The following is a 26,599-nucleotide window of genomic DNA, read 5'->3' on the forward strand; positions in this document are numbered from 1 at the left end:
TCACAGTATTTCCAAACATGGGGAAAGCAGCCCATGTGCTAATCTCTGTGTTCTGAGAGCACTGATATGGCTGATGGTAGTCTTTCCCCTGTTCCTTTTTTTTTTGCTTTTTGGGGGGGCCACACCTACGGCATATGGAAGTTAATCAGAACTGCAGTCGTGGGCCTACGCCACAACCGCAGCAACTCGGGATCTAAGCCGTATCTGTGACCTACACCACAGCTCACGGCAACATTAGATCCTTAACCCACTGAGCAAGGCCAGGGATCGGACCCGCATCCTCATGGTTCCTAGTTGGGTTCACAACCCACTGAGCCACAACAGGAACTACCCCAGCCCCCACCCCCTGCCTGATTCCTCTTAAAATCACTTCAAAGCCCACCACCACCCAGGAGATTGGTCATCAGTTGTTGTAAACTTCAAAGTGAAAGGTAGCTCCAGTGAAAGGTAGCTTGGTCACTGGCAGGTTCCAGGGCCCAGGGGGGTGGCATCACTTTATCTACACAGCTCTTGTAGGTCCAGGTACCGCTTTCTCTCCATCGTGCTGATGAGGCAAAGAGAGGTCAGAATCAGGGTGGGCTGCGAAGACTCTGTTCTCCCCACCTGCCCCTCAACAATAGAATTCTTCAGATGTACAGTTTTTTTTTTTTTTCCCAAACCCACAGCATATGGAAGTTCCCAGGCCAGGGATTGAATCCGAGCCACAGTTGCGACCTATGCCACAGCCGCGCCATTTCTGTATCCTTAACCCACTGCACGGGGCTTGGGATTGAACCCAAAATTCAGAAGCATCCCAAGTCACCACAGAGACAATGCCTGATCCTTAACCTGCTGTACCACAGCAGTAACTCCTATGCTGCAGTTTAGAAACACATTTCTATGCTGCCTCCAATTTCCTGTGCTCGGAAGATATTTATCATCTCTTTTCTGTCTTTGTGCTACTCTTTCTCTCAAAGATACTGAGCTCAGGAGCAGCAGCCAGGACTCCCAGAAAATAGTCAAGGAGCTGCGGGAAACTGCCTCCATGGAGGCCAAGGAGAGCACCCAGGTAATAGAGAGTGTCTCCCAGCCTGGGGGCGGGGTGGGCCCAGGGGCTGCTGGTGCCATCAGGGCCAGGGGTGGTCCTGCTGCCCAGAGGGGAAGGTCTTACCAGCACTAAGATCTGGGGGACAAGGGTGGGAGGGGGTTTGGGGAACAAAGACCGTGTGTTTGTAACAAATCAGAGCCTCAAGGCAACTTCAAGAATCCAAGTAAAGATGGAATTCCATCCCGTCTCCACCTCCCTTCTCACTCATTCCCTGATTTCAGGAGGCTGAGGTGAATAGAGCAGCTCATTTAAAGCCAACCTCGGAGTTCCCGTTGTGGCTCAGCAGTAATAAACCCGACTAGTATCCATGAGGATGCAGGTTCGATCCCTGGCCTCGCTTAGAGGGTTAAGGATCTGGTGTTGCTGTGAGCTGCTGTGTAGGTTGCAGGATTCTGCAGTGCTGTGGCTGTGGTGTAGGCCGGCAGCTGCAGCTCTAATTCGATTCGACCCCTAGCCTGGGAACTTCCATATGCCATGGGTATGGCCCTAAAAATAGTAATAATGTTGTATGGCATAAATTGGCACAACACTGTAAATCAACTATACTTTAGTTTAAAAAAAAATAAACCCATGGGACCTCATCAAACTGAAAAGCTTTTGCACAGCAAAGGAAACCCAAAAGAAAACAAAAAGACAACTTACAGAATGGGAGAAAATAGTTTCAAATGATGCAACTGACAAGGGCTTAATCTCTAGAATATATAAGCAACTTATACAACTCAACAGCAAAAAAACCAATCAATCAATGGAAAAATGGGCAAAAGACCTGAATAGACATTTCTCCAAGGAAGATATACAGATGGCCAACAAACACATGAAAAAATGCTCCACATCGCTGATTATAAGAGAAATGCAAATCAAAACTACCATGAGATACCACCTCACACCAGTCAGAATGGCTATCATTAATAAATCCACAAATAACAAGTGCTGGAGGGGCTGTGGAGAAAAGGGAACCCTCCTGCACTGTTGGTGGGAATGTAAACTGGTACAGCCACTATGGAGAACAGTTTGGAGATACCTTAGAAATCTATACATAGAACTTCCATATGACCCTGCAATCCCACTCTTGGGCATCTATCCGGACAAAGCTCTACTTAAAAGAGACACATGCACCCGCATGTTCATTGCAGCACTATTCACAATAGCCAGGACATGGAAACAATCCAAATGTCCATCGACAGAGGATTGGATTCGGAAGATGTGGTATATATACACGATGGAATACTACTCAGCCATAAAAAAGGATGACATCATGCCATTTGCAGCAACATGGATGGAACTAGAGACTCTCATCCTGAGTGAAATGAGCCAGAAAGACAAAGACAAATACCATATGATATCACTTATAACTGGAATCTAATATCCAGCACAAATGAACATCTCCTCAGAAAAGAAAATCATGGACTTGGAGAAGAGACTTGTGGTTGCCTGATGGGAGGGGGAGGGAGTGGGAGGGATCGGGAGCTTGGGCTTATCAGTCACAACGTAGAATAGATTTACAAGGAGATCCCGCTGAATAGCATTGAGAACTATGTCTAGATACTCATGTTGCAACAGAAGAAATGGTGGGGGAAAAACTGTAATTGTAATGTATACATGTAAGGATAACCTGACCCCCTTGCTGTACAGTGGGAAAATAAAAAAATAAAATTAAAAAAAAAATGATAAAGCCAGTTAGAAAACCCACCTTGTGCACAGACTCAATTGAGGCAGATTTTCCTTCCTGCCCGACTGGGCCCCACAGGCCATAGAGGCACCTGCTGGCAAGCTCCTGGCTCCCTGTCCCTACCAGGACTCTGCAGAAGTGCCTTCCCACACACTCCTGCTTTCCCAGTGTTGCTGCCCTGACCTAAGGTTGGGGGAGGGGGCAAACCCACACCCAAGGAGGCCACAGGCATCCATGTAGTAGAGGACATAGAATTTGGGGGGTGGGCCCGGGGATCCACCCATTGTTCCATCTCTGCTAACTACTGACTGCTAGTGGTTCAGAGAAATAGAAATGCCCCTATTTACTGGGCTCTGCTCACCTGCTCCTGCAGGACCTCAGGGCATGTCCTTTGTGTCCTCTGGAACGAGCTCTCACCAAGGTGAGAGAAGGACAGGCTAATCTCTGGGCTGCTATTGTCAGCCTGGCTCTGCATCAGTACCATGTGTGGCCAGAATCCCAGTACATGTTTCTCTGCACAGGCCCTCTCACTTCGGGTCCTCCTGACTCTTCCATCCACCTGGGGCCAGAATGGGGAGCTGGTGCAGGGCCATTGCTTCCTGGACTCCGGCTCCCAACTCTCTTTTTTTCTCCTTTCCAACTTTGGACTGAACAAGATTCCCCTTGCCCATCAGCTCATGCAGAGAAGATCTTGGGAAGAAGAGGAGGGAGCAAGGACCTTGATCTTAGCACTAGGCCGCCTGGCTCATTCTGACAGCTTTTCACATTGTCTCTATGGAAAATGCCTTCTTATACCCCAAACCATAAAAGGACCCAAGCTGTAGCCGGGTGGGTGTTGTATTTCAAGGACTGATTTGTCCTCCGCACAGAGGCTGGACACTCACAACGGCCAGGCTCTGCTAAGTGCTGAGGGTACTCATGAGACCAAAACCCAGCCTCAGCCTTCAGGAGGTGGTGAATGGTAGGAAGAGGAAAACGCCTAATTCAGGATGTGGAAACCAGGGTGGAAAACATCCCAGAAGAAGGGACTGAGGGACCCTTGAACCTTTTAAAGAAGCTTGTTTGGCAGTGACAGGATTGAGGGAAGTGAAGCTGATGAATGGAATAGGTAAAAAAGAACTTAGTGTGAGGAATTTCTGCTTCTGGCAAAGATGGAGTGATAGGAGCTAGATCTGCTTTCCTGCATGAAAAAAAAAAATGGCCAAATATATGAAACAAGTTTATACTGCACTGCTCCTCAGGTAACAAAGGAGAGTGATTCCTGGGGAGTGGGAAACAAGCCAGATGAGCTTTCCAACCCTCCTAGCCTCCTGCTTTGAGAGAGCTCCTGGCAGCTGCACAGGGCAGGAAGAACCATGGGAGCTCAGTGGTGAGTCCCACGAAGACTGAAGCCACTAAGGTTTATAGGACAAAGACCAGAGCGGCGAGAGCTGCGTAGAGGGATGGTGGACACCAACAGAGGGCCACTCTTGAGTGATCAGCTATGCATGTGGAGGAACCACTGAGACTAGAGGGGAAACCTCTGGCTGAGGAAAGCACCTCCCCAAACCATTAGTGTGAACAGTGTCCAGTGCTCACACAAGGCTGGGAATAGTGCCTGTTCCATCAACCAGACTGGGGAATCTTGTGACTCACAAGGTGTTGGGAAAATGCGCAGAAGGATCTTGCACCAGTAGCAAGAAACAATCAGCCCCAGAGACAGCACTGCCTCAGTCCTGTCTAATAAATCTTTAGAGTAAGAACCAAAAGGATCAAACTGCTTCCAAGTAATCTGAGTCCCAGAACAAAGTTTGAGAGTATTTGTAGAAATACAAAGTCATTCAGTGCCCACAATGTTTGGGATCCAATAAAAAATAACCAGGAAGGCTCAGTGGTTCATGAACACAACTAGTACCCACAAGGATGTGGATTTGATCCCTGGCCTTGATTGCTGAGTTAAGGATCTGGCATTGCTGTGAGCTGTGGCTGTATGTTGCAGACGTGGCTTGGATTCCTTGTTGCTGTGACGTAGGCTGGCAGCTACAGCTCTGATTCGACCCCTAGCCCAGGAACTTCCATATGCCTCAGGTGCAGCCCTAAAAAGACAAAAAAAAAAAAAAAAAAAAAAATCCAGGGAATGTGTGACGCATGAGGTGGAGATAACTCAATAATTGAAAGCAACCCTGATCTGAAGCATATGTTAGAATTAGCACACAAAAACATTAAAACAGTTATTATAACTGTGTAAATTCCAAAGGTTAAGGGGAGACATGGAAGATATATAGGCATACCTGGTTTTATTGCACTTCACTTTATTATGTTTCACAGATACTGCATTTGTTACAAATTGAAGGTTTATGGCAGCCCTGCATTGTCAGATAATGGTTAGCATTTTTTTTTTTAGCAGTAAAGCATTTTTAAATTAAGGTATGTACATTGTTTTTTAAAAAACATAATGCTATTGCACACTTAATATACTAGAATATAGTTTAAATATAACTTTTATGTGTACTGGGAAACCAAAAAGTCATATGACTTGCTTTACTGCAATATTTGCTTTATTGCAGTGGTCTGGAAATGAACCTGCAATATATCTGAGATATGCCTATAAAAACACCCCAAATGAAACTTCTAGAGATAAAATCCTCAATGCATGAGATGAATGAGATGAAAAATACACTGCAAGGATTAACTTCAGATTAGACATCGCAGAAAGAGATTAAGGAAACAAATGAGAATTTAAAAAAAAAATCAGTGTATCAGCGAGCTGTGGGATAACTTTACCTATTATGTGTGTAATTAGAGTCCATAAAGAAGAGGAGAAAGCGGTTGGAAAGAAGAAAAAATTGAAGAAATATTGATTTTAAAAATTCCCAATCTTAATGAAAACAATAAACCCACAGATACAAGCTCAACCAATAACAAGCACAAGCAACATGACAACTACACCAAAGCATATCATAATCAAATGGTGGAAAACCGGTGATAAAAAAGAAAATCTTAAAAGAAGCCAGAGGGAGAAAAAAGACATGTTGGGAACAGAGGAACAAAGGTGAGGATAGCAGCAGATTTCTTGTTGGAAACAATGTGAACAAGAAGATGGTGGAGTCACATCTATAAAGAACTGGAACTATATTTAGAAATTTCAGTATTCCTCCCTTAATCATTGATAGAACAAGTAGATAGAAAATCAGTGAGAATGTTGAAGATTTTTAAAATGCTATTGACCAATTTTACCTAATTGGTGCTTAATAGAACACTCTACCCAACAGCACAGTGTTCCTTCTTCCCACAGGCACATGGAATATTTACTAAGGTAGATCATATTCCAAGCTGCAAAATAAGTCTCAATACATTTAAAAGGATTCAAGTTATCTGATGTACATTCTTTCCTAACAAAAGACATTTATAGGTAAGTAAAGCTATAGATCAATAGCTCTCATGAACATTGATGGAAAAATTCTACTAAAAGTTTTAATAAATCAAATCAATGTATAAAAAAGAGGATAACTACATCATGACCAAGCAGGGTTTATTCTGGGAATGCAGGATTGGTTTAACATAAGAAAATCAATCAATGTAAATCACTATATTAACATTCTAAAAAAAGGATACCTATATGTTTATCTCTTAAATGCAGGAAAGGCACTTGAAAAATCACATTCATTCCTCATAAAAATTCTCAGAAAATTAAGAATATAAGAGAACTTCATCAACTTGATAGAGGTTATTTTTGAAAAAAAAAGAAAAAAAACGAAAAAAACAAAACTATAGCTAACATCATCCTTAATGGTAAAAGACTGACTGCTTTTCCACCAAGGTCAGAAATAAGACAAGAATGTCTGTTCTCACCACTTCTATTCAGAATTAGTCTGGAGGTTCAAGCCAGTGGCAAGAAGACAAGAAAAGAATTAAAAGATGTCCAGATTGGAAAGAAGGAATTTAAATTGTCTTTTACTCACAGGTAACATAATCATCTAGGATCTGCAAAACAGCTACTAGAAATAATAAATAATTTAGTAAATTTCGAAGTATATACAAACTAAAAATGCACTGTAATTTTATCTCCATATAATAGCAGTGAACAATCAGAAATTGACTTTTGTCTTTTTTGTTGTTGTTGTTGTTGTTGCTGTTGTTGCTATTTCTTGGGCCGCTCCCGCGGCATATGGAGGTTCCCAGGCTAGGGGTTGAATAGGAGCTGTAGCCACCGGCCTACGCCAGAGCCACAGCAACTCGGGATCCGAGCCGCGTCTGCAACCTACACCACAGCTCACGGCAACGCGGGATCGTTAACCCACTGAGCAAGGGCAGGGACCGAACCCGAAACCTCATGGTTCCTAGTCGGATTCGTTAACCACTGCGCCACGATGGGAACTCCTTTTTTTTGTCTTTTGTCTTTTTTTTTTGTTGTTGTTGTTGTTGCTATATCTAGAAATTGAAATAAATACCATTTGGAATAATACAAATACACAAAATACTTAAATCTGACAAAAGATATTTAAAACCTGCATAATGTAAACTAGAAATGAAATAAAATCTAAATAAATGGAGAGATATCCCTTGTGCATAGTTTTGAGGACTTGATATTGTCAAGATGTTAATTGATCAATGAAATCCCAGTCAAAATTTCAACAGGAAGGGGAGTTCCCATTGTGGCTCTGCAGGTTAAGAAGCTGACTAGTATCCATGAGGATTCCTGTTTGATCCCTGGCCCTGCTCAGTGGGTTAAGGATCTGGCATTGCCATGAGCTGTGGTGTAGGTTACAGATGTGGCTCAGTTCTGGCATTGGTATGGCTGTGGCATAGGCCAGCAGCTGCAGCTCTGATTCAACCCCTAGCCTGGGAGCTTCCATATGCCACGGTTGCAGCCCTAAAAAGAACAAGAATATTTTCAGAAAGAATTTTTACAGAAATTGGAAAATCAATTTCAGAATTTATGTGGAAATGGAAAGGACCTAGCATAGTCAAAACCACTTAGAAAAAGGAACAAGGTTGTAGGACCAGTGCTACTGTTTTCAAGATTAATTATAAGGTTCTTGTAACCAAGACACGTGTGGTAATGATGTCAAGGTCAACAAATAGATTAACAGAACAGAAGATCCAGTAACAGACTCAGCATACAATCTGTAGTGAAAGAGCAGATCATTGCTGCCCCGTAGTCGGCAGGGTGGCTCCGAGTGGGAGGGAGAGACACGTGGAAACACAGAAGCTCTGGGGGGCGATGTATGTGTAAGTTACTTGTATTGCGGTGATATTTTTATGGGTACCTACATAGGCCAAAACTTTTCAAAAGGTCATGCAGTTTACTGTATGTCAATTGTACCTCCATAAAGCAGTTTTAAAAAAACCTAGTGCAGGAATTCCCACTGTGGTGCAGTGGGTTGAGAATCCGATGGCAGTGGCTCAGGTCGCTTCGGAGGCACAGGTTTGATCCCCGGTCTGGGAACTTCCATGTGCCATAGATGAGGCCATAAAAAAATATAAAAGTAAAATGAAATAAAATTTTTAAAAAACCTAGTGTAGCTTTCAAGTTGCATAAGGCTCATAAAAATCATGGCGGAATCACTGACATCTACAGAGAGTTGGGACATGCTGAGCATCTGTCTATCCACCTGTCCTTATTTCAGCCTCAGGGCAACCTTATGAGGTAGGTGCTGGTCTGAGTCCCTTTGTACAGATGCCACACCGTCTAAGCGGCAGGGCCAGGCTCTGCACCTCGTGGGTGTTGATTAATTCTCACGTCTCACCTTTGCCGTTTGCAGGGGAAGGTCACAGAAGAAGCCCCCAAGGAGGACGCTTTAGCACCAGTCCAAAGTGAAAGCAGTAGCGAAGCAGAGGTAGGGCTTTTGGGGGCCACCGAGGGGGCTGGCGACCCCCATGCAGCTTACAGCTCTCTCTCTGTCTCTTTGTGCCCCTGCCTCTCTCCATCAGCTCAGAGCTGCCTCCTTCCTTGGAACCTGCTTCTCAAAGCCTCCCAATGAACCCTTACTCCACTGTGATTGGCCCTTTATTCTCTGTCTCCTGCACAGCTTGGTCCTAGAAGTTACACTTTCTATACCGATGATTTGCCACCGTTTCAGTACATAGAAGTTTTCTCCTCTTCGCATTGTCTAGGGAGAAAGCATTTCGGAGGAGCAAACATAAGAGTGTTCCTTAGCTCTACACAGAGCATGTTCACGTTTGTGTACACACCTACACGAATTACACATCATCCCCACACATATCCGGTTCCAGGACTGCTCCCTGCTGTCACACACAGGCCAGTTTCCCTCCTTGGGGCACCTCCCTGCCCCTGCCCACACCTCCCACGTGCGTTAAACCTGCTTTGTCCACACCATTAGGATGTGCCGTTTCCTGCTAGAAGCCTGAGGACTCAGGGCTCTGCGGACCCCACTCAGGATTTTGACCTTCTCCTAAGGAGCAGAGGAAGGCCTGGAAGGTTTTAAGTGGGAGGTTGGCATGATCCAACACCCTCATTTTCTGTGACAAGCACGGTTCTGAGCCTCCTGGGAATCCCCGAGCCCCTTGTTGGTAGGATGACCGGCCCTGTGTGTTGGCTGAAGAAATCCTAGAGACCCTTGAGGGGGAACAGGGGACAGGAGGCTGAGTCATCCCCACCGAGGCCGGAGGACAAATTCACTGCACGCTAATCCCAGATAGGAGGATGCTGAGAGAGGGCCAGGTTATCACACCCTCTTCTCGCTGGACTCTGGCCATTTAAGAAGTCTACACCCACTATAGACCAGCAGGTTAAGAATCCAAAGGAGGCTGGGTCACTTCCGAGGCTCGTGTTTGATCCCCAGCCTAGGAACTTACGTAAACTCATTTTATTTTCATTAGACCACAGTGTACTTTTAATGTACAGTGTTGCATCAATTTCTGCTGTATAGTATAGTGACCCAGTCATAGGGAACTATATACAGTCTCTTGGGATAGAACATGATGGAAGATAGTATGAGAAAAAGAATGTGTATATATGTATATGAAAAGACTGAAAGGGAATGAGACGGACACAGATCTACACAGACACACCTGGGCGAGGAGATACTGGAACACAAGTAGTTTAAAGATGCTGAGAACCAAGGACGTCGATGAAAGAGTTTGCATGGGCTCATGAGCGCAGCTGGGAAAGGTGGCAGTGGGTCCCTTGATCAGGGGATTCTTCACAGGCACCCAGAAGGAGCCGATGACCTGTAGCTTCTGTGGAAGGCCAGGCGAGGACCAGGCTGCCATGAGGGCTCTGTGTGACAGTCTGCAGTATTGGGGACACTGGATTCCCTGAGATGGCACTTAATTTGTCAACTACCCCCCACCCCCGGGAGATGACCAAATGACTATTCTTTGGAGGGGCGGAATGAAAGCAGCTCCAAGTCCAGGTTCATCCTGCATGGTGTGAGGCTGGGTGATGGGGAGAGACAGAGAATAGACAAATAAGTGGAATTCGCCATTACAAATGGAGGAGCCCCTGCCCTGTCCTCCCGCTGTGGTCTCCAAGTGCAGGCACCAGGTCTTTGTGTTAGTTTTCTAATCGCCGCTGTAACAAGATACCACAGGCTTCCTGGCTTAAAACAACATGAATTTATTATCCTACAGTTCCGGAGGTCAGACACCCCAAATGGGTCTTACTGTGCAGGTGCAGGTGCAGGCAGGGCCCTATTCCTTCTGCAGCCTGTAGGGGAGAATCCCTTTCTTGCCTTTGCCAGTTTCTAGAAGCCACTTGCCTTCCTCGGCACGTGGTCCCTTCCTCCATCTCCAAGGCTGGTAGCAGAGCATCTTCCCGTCTCTCTCCGACTCAGACCCTCCCACCTCCCTCTTATAAGGACATTCCTGATTACACTGGGTCCACCCGGGAATCCAAGATAATCTCCCGATCTCAAAATCCTCACTTAACGAGGAGGTCTCACTGTGGTGCAGTGGGTTAAGGGTCCGATGGCAGCAGCTCTGGTCGCTGAGGAGGCGCTAGTTCAGTCCCCGGCCTGGGGAACTTCCATGTGCTGTGGATGTGGTCCTTAAAGAAAAAAAAATCTCTTAGGAGTTCCCATCTTGGCTCAGCAGTAACGAACCTGACTAGGATTCATGAGGACAAGGGTTCCTGCCTTGATGTGAGCTGTGGTGCAAGTCGAAGATGCAGCTCAGATCCCCAGTTGCTGTGGCTGTGGAGTAGAGTAGATCAGCAGCTACTGCTCCAATTTGACCCCTAGCCTGGGGACCTCCACATGCCATGGATGCAGCCCTAAACACACACACACACACACACACACACACACACACACACTCAATGACATCTGTAAGTAGCATTCCCAGGTCCTGGGGATTAGGCCATGCACAGCTTTGTGGGTACTGTCTACCCATCACAGTCCCTCATGCAGGAGGTTGAGAACTTAATTACCCTCAAACCTGATGGGCCCAAAGAAAAGGCCTCCAGACAATGTCCCAGAACCTGGCCACCCAATGAAATGCCAGATCTGTGCCTGGTCACCCCACAAATTGCCCCACTTAGCCAATAGCTCTTGAGTTTTGCTACCTGCTAAGCAGTGTTGGTTTCAGGAAGCTCCAGTTGTGCTCCATAAATAAAAGGACGTGAACCATGGACAAAGATGACAATGACAAGACCTGGAACTAAAGAAAAAGAAGCAGCTAAACAAGAAAACAGGGTTGCAGGAGTTCCTCTTGTGGCTCAGTGGTAATGAACCTGACTAGTATCCCTGAGGATTCGGGTGCGATCCCTGGCCTCACTCAGTGGGTTAAGGAGCTCGTGTTGCCTTGAGCTGTGGTGTAGATCACAGATCCTGCGTTGCTGTGGCTGTGGCATAGGCCAGCAGCTGCAGCTCTGATTCAAACTCTAGCCAGGCCACACATTCGACCCTAAAAAACAAAACAAAAAAAGCAAGCAGCATTGCAGCAGGTGGAGAGCACAAGAAACTGGGTCGGAGGAGGAGAGAAGTGGAGTTGAGTGATGCCTACTGGCTTGGGAAATAATACTGACAAACTCCTGGCAGGTCTGACAAAGCATGAGACAAAAATTAGGAAAGCAAGCAAATGGGGACAAATGAGAACATTGTCGAATTTCACTTTGCTGAGCAACAACAATACTTACATATTCATAATCATAGGAATACTTACTGATTTGAACCTGAATTATGCTATAGTTTTAGCGAGGGAGGGCGCATCAGATGCAGGGAAGAGGGCCATGGAAGGGTGTCACGTCTACCCACCACGTTAAAGTCCAGTGGGAATTTCATGGGTGAATTAAGACATAGCAGCATAAGAACGGATTTAGAAATCTAGGGGCAAATACCAAAAGAAAGGAACAAGCTGGAAGTGCTAGCCAGTGGGGGAAAGGAGGCTCCTGATTTTCTTTATAAGTATGTATGTATGTATGTATGTATGTATGTATGTATGTGTGTGTGTATGTATGTATTTATTGCCTCGCTCACAGCATGCAGAAGTTCCCAGGCCAGGGATCAAACCCATACCACAGCAGTGACAATGCCTTATCCTTAACCACTAGGCCGCCGGAGAACTCCTCTTTATATGTTTTTAGTGCTGATATTTTAATTTTTCCTATACAAATACATTACTTTGATTTAAAAGAACTCCTTCTCAGGGTAAATCATTTCCCTGGAAGTGAACTATTCACACCTTCTTAGATGCCCCCCAAATGATACTCTACGGACTCAGGGCTAAATTTCTGGATAGCTACGGGCAACTGGCTCCTGGGGCCCCACCTCCCTACCAAACCACCTGAATAGTCCTACAACCCCCAACTTCTTATAGCACAAGATCACAAGGAAAACCCTTTTGGGGACAGAGGTGTTTTGCTTATGGAATTAATGAGCATGTAATAGTATTGTGCTCTAGCCTCTATCTGGGGATGCAGTTAAAAGATGGATCCTGTATCAAAGCCCAACAGAAACAATTCATTTTCTTTCTTTTTAGGGCCATACCGAAGGCATATGGTAGTTCCCCTGCTAGGGGTTGAATTGGTGCTGCAGCTGCTGGCCTATGCCACAGCCCCAACAATGCAGGATCCAAGCTGCATCTGTGACCTACACTGAAGCTTGCAGCAACGCTGGATTCTTAACCCACTGAATGAGGCCAGGGATTGAACCCACAGACTCCTGGATACTAGTTTAGCTCTCAACCTGCTGAGCCACAACAGGAACTCCTGGTTTCTAACTTACGTGTGAGAACTTGTTTCCATCCTTATACATTTTGAATATCTCATTACAAACATCTCCTTAAAACTGCGCCTGGCTCAGGATGGCTTGTTTCAGGTAGGAAGTGGGAAGGGTGTAACCTGCAGGCGATGCAGCCACCAGCCCATTACATTGCAGAGAATGAATAGGATTCCCTGTTCGGTTCCTCTTTTCTCCTTGCTGTAGGACACAGAACAGCTTAGTCAAGACTACAGCACAGAGTTCACGGCTTACTCTGTCAGCAACACGAGTTCAGCATCCATCTCTCTGCCCAAGGAGACCAGCAGCTTCCGCCCCATCTACAGGGGCGCCTCTGCTGCCTTCTGCATCCAGCTGTTTTGTATTGATGAGAAGTACGAGGCAAGGCAAGTATGCGTCCCCACTCGTCTGCCGTGGTAAGACCTTCTCTTGGTGCTGGTGACCCAGTGTTTTAATCCTGCAGAGCCAGTGGTTTCCAAGCCTGGCTGTCCATCCTCATATCTGGGGAGTTGTTTTTTTTTGTTTTTGTTTTTGTTTTTAACCATGGATTTCTGGGCCCCATTTCCAGAGATTCTGGTCCATAAAATTGAGATAAGACCTACAGAACTGGAAAAGCATCCTTCCTTAACCACGAGCTGCTCCCCATTCTCTAGGGTTTGCATTCTGGGGGGGACTTTGGGTTGAGGTTGCTGCTTGTCTGGAGGATTTTAGTGGCAAGGGACGGAAAAACCAACTGAAACTGGCTTTGGTGAAATAGTCATTGCCTCCCATAACAGAGGATAATTCAGTGGTAGAGCTGGTTCCCAGTGTGGCACAGTCCAGGACTTAGATACCCAGTCATGGTCCGAGGTTCTCTACCTTCCAGCTCTGGTTGCTGGCTGCTGGCCCTGTTCTCAGAGGAGTGTCCCCACTGGGGACCAAGAGAGCAGACAGTGGGCTCAGGTTCTGCACCAAATCTAGTGAAGAGGGCAGCCTGGCTTGGGCCCAGCTCTCCAGCTGAAGCCTCATTGGGCCTGGCTGGCAGTGTGCTCATTACTGAGCTCCTGGCTGGGACCTGGCCAGGCCTTGATGACAGCTTTGTCCCTTGCTTCATGTTCCCCACTGAATCGGGGCTGGCTCTGCAGGATTAAAACACTGGGTCACCAATCTTTTGACCTACAATTTTCTTTCTTTTCTTTTCTTTTTTTTTTTTTTTTTTGCTTTTTAGGGCTGCCCCCGCAGCATATGGAGGTTCCCAGGCTAGCGGTCTAATCCAAGCTACAGCTGCCGGCCTACGCCACAGCCACAGCAATGCCAGGTCCGAGCCACATCTGCAACCTACACCACAGCTCATGGCAATGCAAGATCCTTAACCCGGTGAGTGAGGCCAGGGATCGAATCCAAAACCTCATGGTTCCTAGTTGGATTCATTTCCGCTGCGCCATGATGGGAACTGCTGTGCTTTTTGGTTTTTCAAACAGAAATTTGATGACCCACCGTGGTTCACCTATGAATGTACATCTGCAGCGGCTCAGAAAATCTTTTGCATGTAAAAAAGATCAGAAAAGCTTATAATGTGCCCACGTCTCCCCCCTGAGTTCCTCTAAAAAGGAGGGGAGGAATCATGTCCACAGAACGTCTATCCTGCTCTTTGAACATGTGGAGATGACTTACTACTATCGTAGTACTTTGGGTTCTAGAAAAATACTTTATTACTGGTATTGGAAACTTTTTATTGTTTCTGCAGCTGATTACTGTTGAGCTGGACACAGATTCTGACTAGTGGTTGGTTGATCACTGCCTAGTGGGGGAGAGTCGCAGATCTCTTTAGTCTTTTGTATTTTTAGGGCCGCACCTGAGGCACATGGAGGTTCCCAGGCTAGGGGTCAACTTGGAGCTATAGCCGCTGGCCTACACCCAGCCACAGCAACTTGGGATCCAAGCTGCGTCTGCGACCTTCACCACAGCTCAGGGCAATGCAGGATCCTTAACCCACTGAGCAAGGCCAAGGATTGAGCCTGCATCCTCATGGATGCTAGTCATGTTCGTTTCCGCTGAGCCGCGATGGGAACTCCATGCCACAGACCTCTCTAAGTGTACTCTGATGCTGCTTGGCTTGCAGGTCAGTGACAGTTCTTCCTCTCTTCTTTCCAGGTCACTTGACTTTATGAATTTCGTTTTCAGCCTTTTTCCTGTAAGTACATGCTGAATTTTGAGTAATACAATTGGTTTTATAAGCTAGAAAAGTAAGATGCCATATTCATTGTCCAAACACTTAATCTGCTATGAATGTTGAGGATGGAACCACTTTTCTGTTCTTATTAAAAAAAAAAAAGGTTGAATGACATGTCATTGATTGTTATTAGTATTATTATTATTTTGCTTTTTAGGGCCGAATGTGTGGCACATGGAAGTTCCCAGGCTAGGGGTTGAATCAGAGCTGTAGCTGCCTGCCTACACCACAGTCACAGCAATGTGGGATCTAAACTGTGTCTGCGACGTACACCACAGCTCATGGCAACGCCAGATCCTTAACCCACTGAGGAAGGCCAGGGATCGAATCCGAATCCTCATGGATCCTAGTTGGGTTTGTTAACCACTGAGCCACAAAGGGAATTCCATCCCACACGAATTCCTAAAAGTAGAAAATATTGTCGTTTTTCAATAGTTTTTCAGTAATGCTGTTTTAGTAGTTTGTTTGCAATATATAATTTCTTTTAGGGATTGTTTCACCAGTGTTTGATTAGAATCAAGTCATTAATAGAAGGCTAGTAGTACATGAAAATGTCAGAAATTATACACTAAAGTGAGTCAGAATGTTGTATTACTTTGGCTCAAAGAATTTTGACTCATTCACTTGTGCTTCGGAGGGGAGAAAAGTGGGAACTTGCGGTTGATCTGCTGGTTGGTGTTGCCTGACACGGGGCCTGACATGTGGGAGGGCCTGACCCTCCACCCCAGGGTTGGTTGGCGAAGGGCCCCAAGCAGCCAGCCAAGTGCAGACAAGATTCTCAGGGCCTCCAGCTGCCTCCTGCATTTTCCTTTCATGGTTGTCAAGGGGTAGAGATTGTGAACAAGCTCTCCTCACTTTATTGGAGGAAAGACAATTGAGGTTCCTTAGTTGGATGTTTATGACTTTTTCCATGGCTGGCTCATCCGTTAGGGCTACAACCACACCTCTTCAGCTAGCCAGTTACAGGCAAAATAGCTATTGTTTTATTTTTTTCTTGATGCTCTTTATACCAAGGCTAAAAAACAACTAAGGTTTAATTATGTTGCCAGAAAGCTCTGTAATCATAGATTGTATTTCCTCATTTTGTTAAGATCATTAAGCCTTGTGATGATATTCTCCATCGTAATTTTTTGGAATTAATTTTAAGGCATCCTGAGGCTCATAAAGCAAGTAGATGACCCCGAGGGAGGGTTTGCAAAACCAGCTTCCCTCAGAGATGCCCCAAAGTAAATTCACTAAGTTTAATTCATTCCTGTTTTTTAAAATAAATTTTATTGGAGTATAGTTGACTTCCAATTCATTCCTATTTTGAAGTCCACATAGATACAGACCTTCAGTGTAGTTACAAAAGCAAGGCTGGCTTTCAAACACTGAGAGACATGTTCCCCTTTACATTCTGTATTATTTCGGGATATGGGGAGTCAGGAACAAAATACCCTCATTACTTCATCCTTAATCCTCTCCATCCAAGTGGAAGCAACTCATTAAGATCTCCCCCTCCCTGAAGAAGCCCCCCTCTTCCCACCCCCTGAGACCTGGCTCTCACTTCTTATTTCCAGCTTGAGAATTTTGGCAACTTGACTTGCAAGTTCCCCAGAAGGAGCTGTGTTATTTTGCTAGAAAGGAGGATGAGAAGGTCACAGAGTGATTCGCTTCTTTGGGTTGTGCACGTGTCTCCCGGGTGTTGGATCAGCACAGGCAATGCCTTCACCGGGTTCAGGAGGAGGCGAGACCCCAAAGGGACAAATTAGCTCTGGGAAGAGCAGGCTGCTTCTGCAGGCACCTGGCAGAGCATCAGGTGGGGGTGGGGAGCACAGACAGTCCCAGGCAGCACCATCCTAGAGACAACAAATTCTAAATGTTCCAGCAGCCACATTAAAAAAAGAAGACATAGGTGAAATCAGTTTTTTAATTAATTAAAGTATAATTGATTTACAATGTTGTGCCAGTTTCAGCTGTACAATAAAGTGACCCAGTCATACATACATATTCATTCTTTTTCTTATATTATCTTTCATCATGGTCTATCCCAAGAGATTATATATAGTTCCCTATGCTATACAGTAGGACCTCACTGCTTATCGATTTGAAATGTAATAATTTTAATTATCCATTTTATTTAATGCCATCGATCCAAAATTTAATCATTTCACTATGTAATCAGTATGAAAAATTATTAATGAGATCTTTCACATCCCTTTTCTCAGTTTTTTTTTTTTTTTTATCTTTTAAGGCCACCCACGGCATATGGACATTCCCAGGCTAGGGGTTGAAATGAAGCTGCAGCTGCCGGCCTATGCCACAGCCACAGCAACGCACGATCCGAGCCACATCTGTGACCTATACCGCAGTTTGTGGCAACACCAGATCCTTAACTCACTGAGCAAAGCCAGGGGTTGAACTTGCATCCTCGTGGATACTAGTTGAGTTCTTAACCCACTGAGCCACAATGGGAACTCCCCCTTTTTCTTGGTTTTTAAAATCCAATGTGTATTTTACACTATACTGCATCACAGTACAAGCACTAAATTGTCATCAGGAATTCTTGATGTGCATTAAGATTTCATAAAATTTAGGGTTGAATGAGTAGATTTGTAAGCCCAGGTTGTTCCAAACATACATAAAACTTTTCCAATAACTGAATTGAATATCAGTTTTTAAAGTTAAATACTTTAAAATGAAATAAAAAATGCAGTTCACCATTTTTAGCCACGTTCCAAGTGCTCAGTGGTCAGATGTGGCTGCCTGGCCACCATACTGGATGGCACAGGTCTAGAAGGTCAAGACACACAGACCCTCCTGTGTCTGCTAACCAAGCCCATTGCCCAGGTTAAACACACCCTTGGATCTCTTTTCCCAAATGGGATTGTGTCCTGGTAAAACACACAGATGTCCATTCATGCATAGTCACAGGATATTAGAGCAGAAAAGGCCTGGAGCACCACCCTCTTACCTCCCAGGGGAGGCGACCACAGCTGGCCCAGCATCACTTGTAAACCCAGGGCCTTTGCCATGATGCCATGCTGCCTCATTCATTTTTGGATACATCTGAATTTGCACTCGTCAAAGTCCTTAGTCTAAAAATCTACTTCTGAGGAGTTCCTGTCACGGCTCAGCGGTTAACAAACCTGACTAGCATCCATAAGGATGTGGGTTCGATCCCTGGCCTTGTTCAGTGGGTTAAGGATCTGGCATTGCCATGAGCCTTGGTGTAGGTCACAGACGCGACTTGGACATGAAGTTGCTATGGCTGTGGTTGTGGTCTGCAGCTACAGCTCCAGTTGGACCCCTAGCCTGGGAACCTCCATATGCCGTGGGTGTGGCCCTAAAAAGACAAAAAGTGGGGGGAAAAAATCTACTTCTGAAAGAGCTGTGCTGAGAGGGTCCACTGCTCACATCATTCATTTACTCAGGTTTCAGTCAAACATGCAGATATTTTCTCCATATTCTTGCAGTTGCTGATCCCCTGAATGTTACCATTGCAAATTCTCGGCATGTTTAGCTTGAATACCCTCTCCTCTACATGTTTCACTCCGGTGTTCGTTAGGGTCTTATGGCAGGAATATGTTTAGTGATGAGTGATTTCCGGTCTCCAATCATGTCAGGACAAGGACTTCTGCATCATTTCTCTGCCGCATCTCACCCCCGAGTTTGTCCTCGTCCAGAACTTCGTGAAGATTGTCCCCTTCAACAACTGCACCCTGGACCAGGATCTCTATGTCTTCCATCGGGCTGGGTTGCTCAAGTAAGTGGACGCACGTTTGGCCAAAAGACAGTCCATGAATGGTGGGGGAGGAGTTCCCATCATGGCCCAGTGATTAACAAACTCCACTATCATCCATGAGGAGGCAGGTTTGATCCCTGGCCTTTCTCAGTGGGTTAAGGATCTGATGTTGCCATGAGCTGTGGTTTAGGTCACAGATACGGCTCGGATCCTGCGTTGCTGTGGCTGTGGCATAGGTTGGCAGCTGTACCTTCAATTCAACCCCTGGTCTGGGAACCTCATATGCTGCTAGTGCAGCCCTGAAAGACAAAAAGACCAAAAAAAGGGGGGTGGGTGGGGGAGGGAACAGGCTCCCTACAGTTTTAATTGAATGATTTATGTTTTTAAGTTGTCTTATTGGTGGAGGGCTTGATCAAATGACTTTAATCAATACATTTAGAGAAAGAATCAGAGTGATAAGTTACTTGTCCAGTCAGATATTAAAGCATAATGCAACTCCACAGTCATCAAAACAATGCAGTGTTGACCATTTCTATGGGTAGAACAAGGTAATGCCAGAAAGAATCTCACCACAGACTGCAGTAGAGTAGGAATTTAATGTATGTATGTGTGTAAAGTTATGTGTAGGGAGTCCCCATCATGGCTCAGCAGAAAGGAATCTGACCAGCAGCCATGAGGACACAGGTTTGATCCCTGGCCTCACTCAGGGGGTTAAGGATCTGGCGTTGCCAGGAGCTGTGGTGTAGGTAGCAGACACGGCTTGGATCCCACGTTGCTGTAGCTGTGGTGTAGGCCAGCAGCTGTAGCTCCGATTGGACCCCTAGCCCAGGAACCTCCATATGCTGTGGGTGCAGCCCCAAAAAGACAAAAGGCAAAAAAGAAGACGACGATGACTATGGAAACATTGGATTCCAATGGAAAAAAAATGTGGCTCCTGTGAGAATGTAAATTGATAAAAAATTTCAAAGGCCAGTTTAGCTAGAATGCTCAAGTAGCTCAAAACCTTTCACTCTTTAATTCCACTTCTAAAAATCCATCCTAGTAAACTTGTTGCAGGGATGTGAACCAAAATGTATGTATGAGGATTAAAGAACATCGGAAATACTATAAATACCCCAAAGTAAGAGAATGTCTAAATACTTTGTGGTACTTACGTTTTTACAATTTATTTAAAGAGTGTCTAATGATTGCACAATGCTCTGAAGGTAATGTTAGGGTTAAAAAAAAAACCATCAATATATAAAGCAGCATTTAAATATGACTAACATTTCTGAAGAAGGAAAGAATACATGAATAAAAGAGGCTAAAAGGAGAGGTGCAGGTGTAGTGTGTGCCCCCCACCCCAGACCCCCTCTTTCAGACCTGAAGCACTCATTTCCCACCTACGGGATGTGCGGGCACCAAGAGCTCGAAGCTGGGTGCCTCCCAAAGAGACTACCCTGGACAGAAGAGAAGGGTTTTGCCCAAGGTCACCGCCAAGGGCAGCCCGCATCCAGTGACCAATCTGTGTGGGGGAAGGGGGGGGAGCAGAGAGAGGCCAGCAGCCCTCTGCCTGAGAAAGGCATCTCGAAAAGGTCTTCCAAAGGCCAAGATGCCCTGAGGTGTCAGCCAAGTGTCTGTTGTGACCCACTGGCTCACAGTCTGCTCCATCCTGCTCGGCCATGTCCCAAAAGGTGTGGAGGGTCCAGGAGCTTACCTGTGTCATCCCCATGCGGTCCTCTGTGCGAAGCTGCCTCCAGGGATCCCGGCTGTGGCATTGGAGGTGGCCTGTGGTCCACCCAGTGTGGTAGAAGGGGCCTCATGGGTGATTGTTTTCGTTTCCTTCCTCATATCCCCTACATTTTGGAATTTTTCTGCACCAACCTTGAATGTGGCAAGTGGTCGAAACCCATCAGATTGGCTTAAGTAACTGGAGAATGTATCCCTGCCATGGAGCAGAGGAAAGAATCCACGGGCAGTGCTGGTTTCATGTGTGGTTTATCATCCTGTTGGATCTGTCTCTTCCAAGGTGACTCCTTCTCAGGCCAGTGCTTCCTCAGTGGTCATAGGGTGGGTGGGGTAGCCGCAGACCCTTTCTGCTAAAGTCCAATGGGAAGAGTGGTGAGTGTGCTTCTTTTCAGAAGCCCCAACACAGATGTCTTGTTGCATCTCATTGGCTCACATCCGTCCTGTGCCAACCTGGAACCCGTCACTGGGCCAGAGGCTGCTGGTTGGCATCACCTGGATCTGGTCCCTGGGCTCAGGGGCTGGGTCGGGGAGGGGTGCACCGCCAGACACAAATCTGGGGCATTGCAGGAAAAATGGACAATGGAGCTGTTTCCTACATTTCTGTCTCCAGGCAGGACCATCTCCATCCATAGAAAGTGAACAGTGTTATCTATCACAGGAAAAATGTCAATACCTTCCGCTTTCTATTAGGCAGCTTTTTTCAACCTGTCTTATACATGCAGCTTTATTCTTACAATAGTTGTATAGCTCATTCAGCTGCACATTTAAAATGGATATAGTTTATTGTATGTACACAATGCCTCAGTAAAGTTGTTGCAAAATCTTACCACGGAGGGATTGGCGGAGTAGTTTCAGAGAGCTTTCTCTAGAATTGATATGTTAGCCTTTTGAGTGAAACCTGAGAAATATTCTAAATGATCACTTTATAGTTGGGGAATGATTAAATGAATTTTGGCAGATTTACTATGCAGGTTTTGGAAAAATAAAAACAGATCTGTCTGTCCTGTACGGAATGATATCTAGGATGGTGAGAAAGGCAAGACGTCAGATGATAAGAGTAATAGAAACAAAAGTCATGATAGCTTACATTTAGGGGAGGTGTATAGTGTTTTAAGCACTTTCTTAATCACTTTCCATGTGATCTTATTAGCTGGTGACCGCTTTTATTATCCTCATTTCACAGGGAAGGAAGCCAAGACTCAGAGAGGTTAAGTAGTCCAAAGTGCACAGCAGAAAGTAGGGGGCTGGAAGTGGAACTAAGGCAGCTGGCTCACATAGTGCTTCTCTATACTATGTTTTCAATGTAAAGCTGTTGTAACAGAGACCCCAAAACACAGTGGCTCAAACCAGAGGAAAGCCCCGCCTCCCTCACATAGTGGCCCAGACAGAGCAGGTGCTCTAAGGAGAATTGTAGCTTTTCCTCCAGGAAGTCGTCCAGGGACCCAGGTTCCTTTTCTCATTGCTCCTCCATCTCAGAGAGCAAGGGTCTTACCTGCCCTCCGCATGGAGGTCAGGGGCGTGGGACTTTGGTTGGGAAGAAAACCACATCTTTCTGTTACTAACCTCTGAAATTTGGTGTGTCCTTCCATGAGAATGGAGGCGGCAAGCCTCAGAAGTGTGAGTGAAGCCGTGACTTTGTAGCCTGTAGAAATCATGGATATTTCTATGTCACCTTACCCTTGTTGTAGATCTCAAAATACAGATGCTCATCCTCCTTTGAAACTTCAGTAAATTTATTCTCAACCAGAGAACTTGTTACTTGATGCATTAATGAGGAGGCACAGGTATTATCAAAACATGCATTTTAAAAACGTTTTAATCAGTGTCTTTTATTTTACACATTGAAAAGCACTAGTCTGGGCAGGGGTCCTGAGCACCCCCAGGCCTTCAAAGGCGCCCAGGGTGCAGGAAGGTGTCAGACCCCTATCAGGGTGGGCTCTTCCTCCTGGTCCCACGAGCTGGCTCAAGATACCACCACTGCCATGTTTCAGCCCAGGGGGAGGGTGCCAAGAGAAAGGAAGAAGACTTTCCCCTTTCAGAAGTTACATCACTTCTGTTCATAGTCTGTGGTAAGGGAGTTGGCTGTAGGCCCTGCCAAGATGCCAGGGAGGCTGGGGGACAAGTTGCTAGAGGGTCAGGTGTGCACCCAGCGACGACTCAGTTGATTCACTAATTAAAAGGAAGAAGGGGAAAGGGATCCTGGGGGACCATCGTATCTAGTTTTTGTCTTGTATAGACGTTCTGGAAATGTGCACAGAATTTTATTAACCTCTGGAGAGCAGGACCAGGTCATTGGGGTGTAGATGGGGGCTTACTTTTTGCTTTATGCCTGTTTTAGGCTCACAGCACAGTGGAGCAGAAATTGAGGAGGATTCTGACTTACCCCACCCCGACCCCCACCAAGCTCTCCCACCGTTAATGTCCCACATCAGGGCTGCGCCATTGGTTACAGTCGATGACCCTATGTGGACTCACCATTGTCAACCAGAGTCCAGAGTTGGGTTTTTTTTGCAGCATATGGAAGCTCCTAGGCTAGGGTTTGAATCAGAGCTCCAGCTGTTGGACTATGCCACAGCCACAGCAACACTGGATCCTCAACCCACTGAACGAGGCCAGAGATCAAACCTGCATCCTCACAGTTACATATATTGTGTTCCTAACCTGCTGAGCCACAACAGGAACTCCAGAGTCCACAGTTTACTGGGACTCACTCTTCTGTGATGTGTCCTATGCATTTGGACAGATGTGTAGTGATGTATCTACCGTCCCGGTATCATGCAGAATGATTTCTAAAAGTCCTCTGGGCTCCATCTGCTCATCCCTCTGGCAACCACTGATCTTTTAATGCCTCCATAGTTTGCCTTTTCTAGAATGTCACATCGTTGGAATCATACAGTATGTGGCCTTTAGAGATTGGCCTCTTTCACTTAGTAATAAACCTTTTAAAGTCCCTCCATGTCTTTTTATAATAGCTTATTTCTTTTTAGCCCTGAATGATTTTCCATGGTCTGGATGGTCCCTGGTTTATTTATCCCTTCACCTACTGAAGGACAGCTCTGTTGCTTCCAAGTCTTGGCAATTGTGAATAAAGATGCTGTAAATATCTGTGTGCAGGTTTTTGTGTGATGGTTACGTTTTTAGCTCATTTGGGTGTATACCAAGGAGCACAATTTTAGATGGTATGGTAAGAAAATTTAGTTTGTAAGCAACAGCCAAACTGTCTTCCAAAGCCTTGTGCCATTTAGCATCCCCACCAGCAATGACTGAGAGTTCCCGTTACTTCACATCCTCACCAGGCTTTGTCAGTGTTTTGAATTTTTACTGTTCTGATAGGAATGTAGTGGTATCTTGTTATTTTAATTCACCACCCCATAATGGTGAGTGGCTTTGAGCATCTTTTTATATGTTCTTTGCCATCCGTGCATCTACTTTGGTGAGGTGTCTGTCCAGATCTTTTGCCCTTTTTAAGATTAGGTTGTTCATTTCTGTTTGATTTTTTAAAAATCATAGCCACACATTAATTCTATAATAGAAAAGATAGTTAATTTTGTATCACTGAGTTTAAAATTATACTGTGACTCAAGTAGAGCTTTTATTAGAATGTTCTTTGTACTTTGTGCATTCTTTTTTTTTTTTTTTTTTGTCTTTTTGCCTTTTCTAGGGCTGCACCTGAGGCATATGGAGGTTCCCAGGCTAGGGGTCGAATCGGAATCGGAGCTGTAGCCTATGGCGTACGCCACAGCCATAGCAATGCAGGATCTGAACTGTATCTGTGACCTACACTACAGCTCACAGCAACGCTGGATCCTTAACCCACTGAGGAAGGCCAAAGATCAAACCTGCAACCTCATGGTTCCTAGTGGGATTTGTTAACCACTGAGCCATGATGGGAACTCCTGCATTCTTACCTAGAGTATATTGGTGACATTTTCTTATGATTTGGGGTTCTCTTTATGAATAAATACACACTGATGAAGGGCAGCCAGATGACAGGGAATCAGGAATAGGTCATAGGTCTGCTTGCAGTAAATAGCCTTGTTTTTTTCTTTTCTTTTCTTTTTTTTTTTTTTTGCTTTTTTTAGGGCCAAACCTGAGGCATATGGAAGTTCCCAGTCTAGGGCTCCAATCGGAACTATGCCACAGCCAGATCTGAGCCGCATCTGTGACCTACACCACAGCTCATGGCAATGCCAGATCCTTAACCCACTGAGCGAGGCCAGGGATTGAACCTGTGTCCTCATGGATACTAGTCGGACTTGTTATTGCTGAGTCACAACAGGAACTCCAGTGACCTTATTCTTAGTGGCTTAATTACTTAATTCATAGTCATATCTTTTTGTTGCATACTTTTTTTTTACTATGATCACATATTGCTTTTATTAAAAAATTAATAAAACAATGAGATTTTCAACACTTGTCTGGAAATTAGTTCTGGTTGCCAGAGGGCCCTAGTTTTTCTTTGTAACTATCTGCAGTGTCAGCTTCATTTTTTTAAAAAAATTACTTATATAGAAAATTGGAGCAAATCCTGCACACTTGGGTTCTTTTCTGAAAAATCAACAACTTATATGAGTGGAAGTAGTTTCCCTGTCTTTAGAAAACCATGGCCTTTGTTACTGATCCCACCCAAGCCCCCATCACCAACTCACCGGCCACTGGACACCCAGTTCTCGATGTGTCCAGTCTTGAGCTCCTTGGCGCTATTTCTCTTGTTTTCTTACCCCTTCCACTCGGAATCTATGTCTGGTCATGTAGTGGAAGGTGTCCTTCAAAACCCAGGTGTATGTCACCATCAGGGGATGTCTCTCTTGTAGCCATGGCAGCCAGTGGGCCATTATTCTCTACAGAGTTTATTTTTTAAAAATTAAAGTTTAGTTGATTTACAGTGTTGTGTCGACTTCTGCTATACAGGCAAAGTGACCCAGTCATATATGTGTGTGTGTATATATATACTTTTTCTCATATTATCTTCCATCATGATCTATCCTGAGAGACTGGATATAGTTCCTTGTGCTATACAGTAGGAACTCGTTGCTTATCCATTCTAAATATAATAGTTCATATCTACTAACCCCAAACTCCCCGTCCATCCCACTCCCTCCTCCTCCCACTTGGCAACCACAAGTCTCTTCTCTATGTCTGTGAGTCTCTTTCTGTTTTGAAGATAGGTTCATTTGTGCCACGTTTTAGATTCTACATATAAGTGATATCCTATAGTATTTGTCTTTCTCTTTCTGACTTACTTCACTTAGTATGAGAATCTCTAGTTCCATCCATGTTGCTGTGAATGACATTGTTTTGTTCTTTTTTATGGCAGAGTAGTATTCCATTGTGTATATGTGCCACATCTTCTTAATCCATTCATCTGTTGATGGACACTTAGGTTGCTTTCATGTTTTGGCTATTGTGAACAGTGCTGCAATGAACATAGGGGTGTATGTATATTTTTGAATTGTAGTTTTGTCTCCATAGAGAGCTTTGATCTTTAATTCTTCACTTTATATTCTAAATACAAAGAGCTTTTTCAGTGTTAGAAATGATAGTTTTGCCTGTAGGAAGAATTAGCTCACAAAGGGGATGAGGTGTCAGAATGGCCTTCTTCCCTCTGCTCTTTTATTTATTTATTTATTTTTATTTTTTTGTCTTTTTGCCATTTCTTGGGCCACTCTCGGGGCATATGGAGGTTCCCAGGCTAGGGGTCTAATCGGAGCTGTAGCCACCCGCCTACGCCAGAGCCACAGCAACTCGGGATCCAAGCCATGTCTGCAACCTACACCACAGCTCACGACAACGCCGGATCCTTAACCCACTGAGCAAGGCCACGGATTGAACCCGCAACCTCATGGTTCCTAGTCAGATTCATTAACCATTGCGCCACGATGGGAACTCCCCCTCTGCTCTTTGAAAGCCCAAACCTTAGGGCCCCTTCAGGCAGCTGAGCTTGGCCGGAGGAGAGGGAGGAAACCAGCTGCCTGAAGACCTTCCCACAACAACTCACTCCTTACATCCCAGAGGTATT

General features: G+C 45.2%; 1 protein-coding gene across 9 annotated transcripts in view; it reads left to right on the forward strand.

The window, feature by feature from the left end:
* Positions 1-26,599, forward strand: part of CFAP61 (cilia and flagella associated protein 61) — a 292,210-nt gene that overhangs the window by 69,015 nt on the left and 196,596 nt on the right. For 5 of the 9 annotated variants that reach the window (XR_014832904.1, XR_014832903.1, XM_085004564.1 and 2 more), the window contains exons 9-12: positions 957-1,048; positions 8,501-8,575; positions 13,124-13,302; positions 15,050-15,089. Coding sequence is in view for 2 of the 9 variants with exons in the window: in XM_021077414.2 (XP_020933073.2) it covers positions 957-1,048; positions 8,501-8,575; positions 13,124-13,302; positions 15,050-15,089; positions 18,734-18,873 (526 nt within the window). In the remaining 7 variants the exon portion in view is untranslated. Of the gene's footprint in view, positions 1-956; positions 1,049-8,500; positions 8,576-13,123; positions 13,303-15,049; positions 15,090-18,733; positions 18,874-26,599 lie in introns of all 9 variants that reach the window. The other 4 variants (XR_014832901.1, XR_014832902.1, XM_021077414.2 and 1 more) reach the window with 1 other exon arrangement.

This window comes from Sus scrofa, chromosome 17 (genome assembly GCF_054392235.1).
Source record: "Sus scrofa isolate SSC_HxYL_T2T_F1_AM1 chromosome 17, Sscrofa_HxYL_maternal_Yorkshire_Landrace_v2.0, whole genome shotgun sequence".
In the NCBI taxonomy this organism is placed as follows: Eukaryota; Metazoa; Chordata; class Mammalia; order Artiodactyla; family Suidae; genus Sus; species Sus scrofa.